Raw genomic sequence first — 10,725 nt, 5'->3', positions numbered from 1 at the left:
GTCAGGCCAGTCAAGTTCCTCCATCCCAAACTCGCTCATCCATGTCTTTATGGACCTTGCTTTGCGCACTGGTCCAAATCATTTGGTGGAGGGGGGATTATGGAGGGGGGGTTGTTTTTCAGAGGTTTTTGCTTGGCCCCTTGGTTCCAGTGAAGGGAACTCTTATGGCATCAGCATACCAAGACAATTTGGACAATTTCATGCTCCCAACTTTGTGGGAACAGTTTTGGGATGACCCCTTCCTGTTCCAACATGATGTCGCACCAGTGCACAAAGCAAGGTCCATAAAGACATGGATGAGCGAGTTTGGGGAGGAGGAACTTGACTGGCCTTTCCACAAAGTTGGGAGCCTGAAATTGTCCAAAATCCTTGGTATGCTGACACCTTAAGAGTTCCCTTCACTGGAACTAAGGGCCAAGCCCAACCCCTAAAAAACAACCCCACACCATAATCTCCTCTCCACCAAATGATTTGGACCAGTGCACAAAGCAAGGTCCATAAAGACATGGATGAGCGAGCTTGGGTGGTGCCTGGCCTCACAAATGTTCTTCTGGAGGAATGGTCAAACATTCCCATAGACACACTCCTAAACCTTGAGGACGGCCTTCCCAGAAGAGTTGAAGCTGTTATAGCTGCAAAGGGTGGAGCCAACTCAATATTGAACCCTACGGACTAAGACTGGGATGCCAATACAGTGAAAGTCAGACTACCAGCTGATGCGTTTCAAAGGGACATGTCTCTGAGGAGAGCATGTCCCTTAAAAATTCGTCAGCTAGTCTGACTTAGGGTCATGTTAGTTCCATCTCTTGGAGGACCATCTCGTCTCCTTGGTTCATGTACAACGCCGTTTGGTGATCATTGGTTATTGTGAGTGCGCACTCATTGATTCTTATGTCCTAATAAAGTGCGGATTGTAGCGCAGTAGGGATTTGCGCTCTTCTGCTTTATTCTGTTCCTGTTAAATGAAAAGTGCGACTTTCTCCCTGCACTTTCCTCCAACAGCAACACAAGAGAACATGGGACACCACAAACAGCCAACAGTCAGCTATGCAAACATCTCCATTGCCACGAAGCATGAAATCTGATTTGTGGAAAAAAATAAGCTGTTAGCATTGTACTGGTTATGTAGAAAAAAAAAAAAAAAAAAAAAAAACGGAGTCCTCTGTAGCAATAAATTAAATACAAATAAATTCAGATATATTAATACAATGTATTGCATTTATCTTCACTATACAGAAGGCATCACTGAATGGCGGACCGCGGTCCACACCTGGACTGAGTGCCCGTCCTATCCGGACCACTGCAATTACGTTACTCTGTAGCCTTTCTCCTTTCTTCTTTACTCAGCCCCCCCTTCCAGGTCTCCTCTTAACTGCCACCGAAGCCGCCCCCCCCCCCCCCCCCCCCCCCCCCCCCCCACAGCAGGGCAGAGTGAAGGAGGTGCCTCAGGTCTGATAGATGGCAGGAGCTGTCCAACCTTTCATGTTAAGTAGCAGGTAATTGGTTGTTAAAACACGGGACTGTCCTAGTAACCAATCACCCACTTGTTACTTTGAAAAGCTGGATAAGCTCCCGCCCTCCATTTAGACCTGATGCACCTCCCACCCTCCATCCAGACCTGGTGAACCTCCCACCCTCCATCCAGACCGAGTGAACCTCCCACCCTCCCCATCCAGACCGAGTGAACCTCCCACCCTCCATCCAGACCGAGTGAACCTCCCACCCTCCATCCAGACCGAGTGAACCTCCACCCTCCATCCAGACCGAGTGAACCTCCCACCCTCCATCCAGACCGAAGTGAACCTCCCACCCTCCATCCAGACCGAGTGAACCTCCCACCCTCCATCCAGACCGAGTGAACCTCCCACCCTCCATCCAGACCGAGTGAACCTCCCACCCTCCATCCAGACCGAGTGAACCTCCCACCCTCCATCCAGACCGAGTGAACCTCCCACCCTCCATCCAGACCGAGTGAACCTCCCACCCTCCATGCAGACCGAGTGAACCTCCCACCCTCCATCCAGACCGAGTGAACCTCCCACCCTCCATGCAGACCGAGTGAACCTCCCACCCTCCATCCAGACCGAGTGAACCTCCCACCCTCCATGCAGACCGAGTGAACCTCCCACCCTCTGCCCTTCTCTGTAAGGCTGGTCCACAGATGGGTCGAAATTTACTGATCGACTTCCCTCAAGCCGGCCTTGTTGGAGAATTTTCCTCCGACCGGCTGCAGATCTTTGTATTTTGACAGCCAAAAGTCCAGCAGTCAGAATAGAATAAACGCCAGCGGGGAGGGTTTTTTTTTTTTTTTTTTTTTTCGATTTGCTCCCTGGATGATAAAAAGAAAAAAAAAAACCCAACAAGAAAAACTGACCCCATGTATGGCCAGCTTAAGTGAGGACTGGGAAGTGTGGTGTGAAGGGGTGGGTGACTATTTTCTGAAGGGAGGGGGGCTTATGTAAGGAAAACTGATATAAAAAAGGGGGGGCTGAGGTCACTGATGTAAAAAAGGGGAGGACACTGATATAGGAAGGGGGGACTGTGATGTAAAAGATGGGGAAAAAACTGGAAAAATGTAAAGTGTGGGTGTGTGGACATCGTTGTAGAAAAGGAGATGTTGGAGTCTTCACACACATACATGAGATTTGGACCTCAGATGGCATCTCCACAAATTTTAATTTAATATAAAGCCTTTTGTTTGTCTCAACCATTAGAAGTCTTCCGCCAGTGGCCCAAGGATACAGTTGTGCTCAAAAGTTTGCATACCCTGGCAGAAATTGTAAAATTTGGGCATTAATATTGAAAATACAACTGATCATGCCCAAAAAAAAAAAAAAACTGTCCTTTATTTAAGGATAGTGATCACATGAAGCCATTTATTATCAGAGGTTTTTTTTTTTATCATTTTTAAATCCTAATGATAACAGAAATCACGTAAATGGTCCTGATAAAAAGTTTACATACCCTGGAATGTTTGGCCTTGGTACAGACACAGAAGGTGGCACACACGGGGTAAAATGGCAATTAAAAAGGTTAATTTCCCACATTTGTGGCTTTTTAAATTAGTGTCTGTGTATAAATAGTCAATGAGTTTTTGTTAGCTCTCACATGGATGCACCAAGCAGGCTAGACACTGAGCCATGAGGAGGTAGAAAAGAACAGTCAAAAGACCTGCGTAACAAGGTAATGAAACTTTACAAATATGGAAAAGAATATAAAAAGATATCCAAAGCCTTGAATATGCCAGTCAGTATTGTTCAATCATTAAATTAAGAAGAGGAAAATTTGGGGATCTCTTGATACCAAGCCAAGGTCAGGTAGACCCAAGAAAGATTGCAGCCACAACTGGCGGAAAAACTGCCCAGGATACAAAGAAACACCCACAGGTAAAAGTACAGGCTGCTCTGGAAAAAAGATGGTGTGGTTGTTTTTAAGGGGCACAATACAACGATACTTGAACAAAAAAGATCTGCATGGTTGAGCTGCCAGAAGGAAGCCTTTATTGCACCAATGCCACAAAAAAGCCCAATGAGGCATGCCAAGGTGTTGTTGGGCATATTGTAATCGGGGCTTTTTTGTAGAACTTGTATTATATTAATTTTCAATATTAATGCCAAAATTTCACAATTTCCAGGGTATGTAAACTTTTGAGTATGACTGTACATGCTTAACCCAAAGATCATCGTCCTGTTGGGATCATCTCCGCACCTCCAATCACAACCCGAGGACTGAAGACAGAAAGCGATCACACACACACACACACACCTTCCAACTAAAAGAGAAGATAATCTTGCCATGCCAGTACATTTAATTCAGTTCTCAGTTTCAAAACACCTCGCAGCCACAAGGTAATGAATTTACGTAAAAACTTAATTAGATCAGATCAACAAATACATCTACAAAGGGATCAAACCATCACAGAAAGCCAAAACTGCTCACAGGCAGATCCGTGTGCCAAACAATCAATGGTTTTCGGGATAGCAACAAGAAAATACTTTAGAAGTGTGCCATACCTGACATACCTCATTATCACATTCTGTTTGATACTTTCTGCTTGTTAAATTCCTAAATGGGAAATTGTGAGAACAGAGAGGTGGAAGACACCATTGTCGAGTTTTTTTTTTTTGGTAGGTGTAAAGTTTTAGACTCTTTATAAAATCCCTCATCCAACAGGCAGATCACAATACAAAGTGCAGAAATTCCTTCACGTATGGAGATACATTTTCCTGAACCCAACCATAAACCGTGCCAACCAATCCATGAAAAACAAAAAAAAGACAACCTCGAAAACTAACAGGCATGACAACCTCTGATGGGCCTCCCCGTGCAAGAGTGACCTCACCGAGGCTTCTCTCGAAATCCTGAAAAAGGGTCAGGATCCCAAATACCAAGAGAACACATAACGCTTGATGATGTTTTCGTGAGATTTGGCTTTCTCGGCTTTCTCAGGGTCCCGTATTGAGACACAGTGATGTCGCCGGTGCCTACACCAAGAGGACAGAAGATCGTATAAAACACAAGTATTGAATTCACTGGAATCATGTGTATATACAGTAAATTTATATATCTGTAATTGACAAACATTCAAACACTTACTAGATGGCCTAAAAAAAAAATTATTATTATTATTTTAGGAAGAACTCTTTGAAGGCTAGAACATCCTTCATTCTTCTAGGAAGGCTTTTGACAAGATTTTGGACCATAACATATATTCAAGCTTGCTGGACATTACATTTCAAAACCATGACCATTAATAAAGGAACTGGCCCAACTTTGTGGCTACAAGAGTCTCCACTCTTCTAAGAAGTCTTTCAACAAGATTTTAGAGGGTGTCTGTGGAATTTTGTACCCATTTGTGAGATCAGGTACTAATGTTGAACAAAAAGACCTGGCATGCACATAAGGCCCCTCGTTGGGTGCCAAAAAAAAAAAAAATGGAAAAAAAAGGACTTGGCTAACCATAGGTTTTCCAATTCATCCCAAAAGGTGTTCAGTAGGGACAAGGTCAGGGCTCTGTGCAGAACACTCAAGTTCCTCCATGACCTCAAACCTACTAAACACCTCTGTGAAACTTTCATCCTAAAGATATTCAGTAGGGTTAGGGGCAGGTACTGATGTTGGATGAGAAGATCTTGTACCAAAGTTGTTCCATGGGATTGAGGGCGGGTACTGATGTTGGATGAGACCACCTTATACCAAAGGCCTTCCAAAAGTAGGGTTGGGCTCTGTGAAGGACACTCCAGTTCCTCCAAACCAAACTGGTCACACCATGTCTTTATGGAGATGGCTTTATACTACACAGGGGGGGGGGGGGGGGCACTCATACTGGAACAGAAAAGGGTCTTCAACAAACTATATTGGAAGGCCTTATACCAAATGCCTTCCAAAAATAGGGTTGGGCTCTGTGAAGGACACTCCAGTTCCTCCAAACCAAACTGGTCACACCATGTCTTTATGGAGATGGCTTTATACTACACAAGTGGGGGGGGGGGGGGGGCACTCATACTGGAACAGAAAAGGGTCTTCAACAAACTTACCACATGGTTGGAAGAGAACAATTGTCTACAGTGTCTATGTATGATGGGGTATGAACATGTCTCCCTCAGGTACTGATGTTGGATGAGAAGACCTGGCTCACAACTGGTGTTCCAATTCATCCCAAAGGTGTTCGGTAGGGTGAGGTCAGGGCTCTGTGCAGGCCGTGCAAGCTCCGCCACTTACCAATATGAGCTTGTTGGACATCCCATTCCAAAACCAAAGCCATTAATACTGAGTTGCCCCCTTTTGTGGTTGTACAATCCTCCACTCTTTTAGGAAGGCTTTCACAAGATTTTGGAGGAAGTCTATGGAAATTTGTGCCCATTTGTGAGGTCAGGTACTGATGATGGACGAGAATACATCACATGTTGGTCACCAACAGCATTCCAATCCATCCCAAAGGTGCTCAGTAGGGTTGAGGTCAGGGCTTTGTGCAGGACACTTGAGTTCCTCCATGACCTCAAACCTACTGAACACCTTTGGAATGAGACTACCTCATTCCAAGGGTGTTTCGTAAGATTAAAAGGGCAGGTACTTATGTTGGATGAGAAGACCTTATACCAAAGGGCTTCCAAAAGTAGGGATGAGGTCAGAGCTCTGTGCAGGAAAATAGAGTTCCTCCACACCAAACTGGTCAAACCACGTCTTTACGGAGCTGGCTTTGTTCTGGGAAGGCTTCCCAGAAAAGTTTGAAAGGTGACTGTGGGAATTTGTGCCCATTTATGAGGTTAGGTACTGATGTTGGATGAGAAAACCTTGGTCACAGTCGGGGTTCCAATTCATCCCAAAGGTGTTCAGTAGGGTTGATGTTAGGGCTCTGTGCAGGACACTGGAGTTCCTCCACATCAAACTGGTCACACAATGTCTTTATGGAGCTGGCTTTGTACACGGGGGGGGCACAGTCATGCTGGAAGAGAAAAAGGGTCTTCTCCAGACTGTTACCACAAGGCTGGAAGAGCACTTTGTATGATGGAGTATTGACAGTAGTACCTTTGTATGGCTGTATGCTTCATTTTATTCATATGTCAGTAACGGGGGGAGCTGAACCTCTTGAATCCTAAAAGCAGAGGACTGGCCATCTAGTACATATTGATTCACCATAAACCAATTTACTATCGGCAAATAAACACCCCAAATATCATCATCACACAAGAAAAGTCTACTTCCTATGACTGGTTATACAATGGAAGTCGTCTTCTCACAATTGCTGCAGTTATGAATCCTTATGCAACAGAAGTAACTTCCCCGCCGGTGATTATATTTTGCAGAGTTGAGAACAAAACAGCCGCACATGCGTCGTTTTCACTTAATGGGTTATTTTAAATTATGAATGTTTACTCCTGTTTTGGTGAATCAAATTTTTTTTTCTACATGACATTGTTTTTTTAACGTGACACTAATCAATACTTGTTCTACACTCTATATTAGCCTCTCAACCTTCCCAACCCAGGGAACCCTCTGCTAATAATTCCTAGATCTACATCTCATGGTACATTAATGCGATGGTCAGTGAGAAGAATGTTCCTTACATTGGTGATCAGTGAGAAGAATGTTCCTTACATTGGTGATCAGTGAGAAGAATGTTCCTTACATTGTGATCAGTGAGAAGAATGTTCCTTACATTGGTGGTCAGTGAGAAGAATGTTCCTTACATTGGTGATCAGTGAGAAGAATGTTCCTTACATTGGTGATCAGTGAGAAGAATGTTCCTTACATTGGTGATCAGTGAGAAGAATGTTCCTTACATTGGTGATCAGTGAGAAGAATGTTCCTTACATTGGTGATCAGTGAGAAGAATGTCCCTTACATTGGTGATCAGTGAGAAGAATGTTCCTTACATTGGTGATCAGTGAGAAGAATGTTCCTTACATTGGTGATCAGTGAGAAGAATGTTCCTTACATTGGTGATCAGTGAGAAGAATGTTCCTTACATTGGTGATCAGTGAGAAGAATGTTCCTTACATTGGTGATCAGTGAGAAGAATGTCCCTTACATTGGTGATCAGTGAGAAGAATGTCCCTTACATTGGTGATCAGTGAGAAGAATGTTCCTTACATTGGTGATCAGTGAGAAGAATGTTCCTTACATTGGTGATCAGTGAGAAGAATGTTCCTTACATTGGTAAGCCTTGAGAAAAAGCCTGTATGTCTACGGGACCATCTCTGATCATCTCCAGCCTTGGAACAAAGCACCACAGATGTCTATGGGACCATCTCATCTCCAGCCTTGTGACAAAGCCTACAGAAGTCTATGGGACCATCTCATCTCCAGCCTTGTGACAAAGCCCTACAGAAGTCTATGGGACCATCTCATCTCTCCAGCCTTGTGACAAAGCCCTACAGAAGTCTATGGGACCATCTCATCTCTCCAGCCTTGGGACAAAGCACCACAGAAGTCTATGGACCATCTCATCTCTCCAGCCTTGTGACAAAGCCCTACAGAAGTCTATGGGACCATCTCATCTCTCCAGCCTTGTGACAAAGCCCTACAGAAGTCTATGGGACCATCTCATCTCTCCAGCCTTGGGACAAAGCCCTACAGAAGTCTATGGGACCATCTCATCTCCAGCCTTGTGACAAAGCCCTACAGAAGTCTATGGGACCATCTCATCTCTCCAGCCTTGGGACAAAGCACCACAGAAGTCTATGGGACCATCTCATCTCTCCAGCCTTGTGACAAAGCCCTACAGAAGTCTATGGGACCATCTCATCTCTCCAGCCTTGTGACAAAGCCCTACAGAAGTCTATGGGACCATCTCATCTCCACTTATAATCAGAGGTCCCTGTACACAGGGCAGCCAGTATGAATACAGACTTCTGTACTCCATCTGTACACACTTTACAGCCAGTATAAATACATTAGTTTGTACTCCAACTATCTGTCACATGGGTCTATACTCTGAGCTCTCCGTACACAGTGCAGCTAGTATGAATACAGTGCAGACAATATGAATACAGAGGTCTGTACTCCATCTATCTGTACACAGTGCAGACAATATGAATACAGAGGTCTGTACTCCATCTATCTGTACACAGTGCAGACAATATGAATACAGAGGTCTGTACTCCATCTATCTGTACACAGTGCAGACAATATGAATACAGAGGTCTGTACTCCATCTATCTGTACACAGTGCAGACAATATGAATACAGAGGTCTGTACTCCATCTATCTGTACACAGTGCAGACAATATGAATACAGAGGTCTGTACTCCATCTGTACACAGTGCAGACAATATGAATACAGAGGTCTGTACTCCAGCTAGTATGAATACAGAGGTGGGTTCTCACCTGTCTCCGGTCCGGCTCCTCCCCCCCCTTTGGTAGGTCGTCCCCCTGCAGGCCGCTCCTCCTCCTCCCTTCCCCCTCCCGGCTCAGGCGGCCCACCTCCCGGCGGAGCTCCAGGTATCCGCAGATGGTGACGAGGTGAAGGGAGATGGAGAAGGCGAAGAGGCCGAGGAAGAGGCGGCAGTGTCCGGGCCAGGCGCACCCCGAGGAGTCCGGGCACAGGGAGGGGTCAGTCCGGGGCGCCATCCTTCTCCTCACCGGATCATGGCGGAGGAGCCATCCACCTTCCACCGCACACAACCCCTGACTGACAGGCCACGCCCTCCGACACCAACTCCACACCGCCTGCGGCACGCCCACCCGCCGGGGCTCGGCCAATCTTCCGTCCTCCTCACCGCCCAGCCACGCCCCGCAGCGCCCAGACCCGCAACAAACCAGAGGACTAAACCACGCCCGCGAGGACGTCCCCTAAGAGAGGCCACGCCCTTCCAGCCCGGGCACCGCAGGGCCGCCCACAACACGCCCGCGTCCCCCTTTGGCGCAACCCCGCCCCTTATACGGATTTGACCCAATCGCAGCAAATGATTACGCCAGATGGACGTAACTCCGCCCACAGTGTTTGAATCGAACCCAGTGCTGCCGCCTAGCGGCCGTCCCCGGACATGGCGGCTTCTCCATAGCAACGCATGTAAACAAATCATTAGGAAGATTCATCTCCTGTGAAGTCTAGAAATGCATTATAATCCCAGAAATGGGGGTCACTTCCTGTTATGGGGTGACAACGCCTGGACCTCCGGGGCCACCGAGAGAGCGGGGTCACCCCAAACAGGAAGTGACCCCATACAGGAAATGTCCCTGTGTCACCCCAAACAGGAAGTGACCCCAAACAGGAAGTGTCCCCGTGTCACCCCATACAGGAAGTGACCCGTGTCACCCATACAGGAAGTGACCCCGTGTCACCCCATACAGGAAGTGACCCGTGTCACCCATACAGGAAGTGACCCCGTGTCACCCCATACAGGAAGTGTCCCCCGTGTCACCCTAATACAGGAAGTGACCCCCGTGTCACCCTAATACAGGAAGTGACCCCCATGTCACCCTAATACAGGAAGTGACCCCCGTGTCACCCCAAACAGGAAGTGACCCCATACAGGAAATGTCCCCCGTGTCACCCCAAACAGGAAGTGACCCCAAACAGGAAGTGTCCCCGTGTCACCCCATACAGGAAGTGACCCGTGTCACCCCATACAGGAAGTGACCCGTGTCACCCCATACAGGAAGTGACCTGTGTCACCCCATACAGGAAGTGTCCCTGTGTCACCCTAATACAGGAAGTGACCCCCGTGTCACCCCATACAGGAAGTGACCCCGTGTCACCCTAATACAGGAAGTGACCCCCGTGTCACCCTAATACAGGAAGTGACCCCCATGTCATCCTAATGCAGGAAGTGACCCCCGTGTCACCCCATAAAGGAAGTGACCCCATACAGGAAGTGACCCCCATGTCATCCTAATACAGGAAGTGACCCCCGTGTCACTCCATAAAGGAAGTGACCCCATACAGGAAGTGACCCCCCATGTCATCCTAATACAGGAAGTGACCCCATACAGGAAGTGACCCCGTGTCACCCTAATACAGGACGTGACCCCCGTGTCACCCTAACACAGGAAGTGACCCCCATGTCACCCCATACAGGAAGTGCCCCCAATACAGGAAGTAACCCCTGTGTCACCCCAATACAGGAAGTGACCCCCGTGTCACCCCCAATACAGGAAGTGACCCCCATGTCACCCTAATACAGGAAGTGACCCCCGTGTCACCCCATACAGGAAGTGTCCCCCGTGTCACCCCAATACAGGAAGTGACCTCCGTGTCACCCTAATACAGGAAGTGACCCC

The 10,725-nt window shown here is 47.1% G+C and overlaps 1 protein-coding gene across 4 annotated transcripts in view; it reads right to left on the bottom strand.

The window, feature by feature from the left end:
• EDA (ectodysplasin A) overlaps positions 1–9,132 on the bottom strand; it is a 94,986-nt gene extending 85,854 nt beyond the window's left edge. For all 4 annotated transcript variants that reach the window (XM_073600771.1, XM_073600773.1, XM_073600770.1 and 1 more), the window contains exon 1: positions 8,830–9,132. In XM_073600771.1, coding sequence (XP_073456872.1) covers positions 8,830–9,072 — 243 coding nt within the window. In that variant the 5' untranslated portion in view covers positions 9,073–9,132. The remainder of the gene's footprint in view (positions 1–8,829) is intronic.
• Between the last annotated feature and the right edge of the window lie 1,593 nt (positions 9,133–10,725).

The sequence above is a fragment of the Aquarana catesbeiana genome, linkage group LG09, assembly GCF_042186555.1.
Source record: "Aquarana catesbeiana isolate 2022-GZ linkage group LG09, ASM4218655v1, whole genome shotgun sequence".
Lineage (NCBI taxonomy): Eukaryota > Metazoa > Chordata > Amphibia > Anura > Ranidae > Aquarana > Aquarana catesbeiana.
This window is presented reverse-complemented; position numbering and strand designations above follow the sequence as displayed.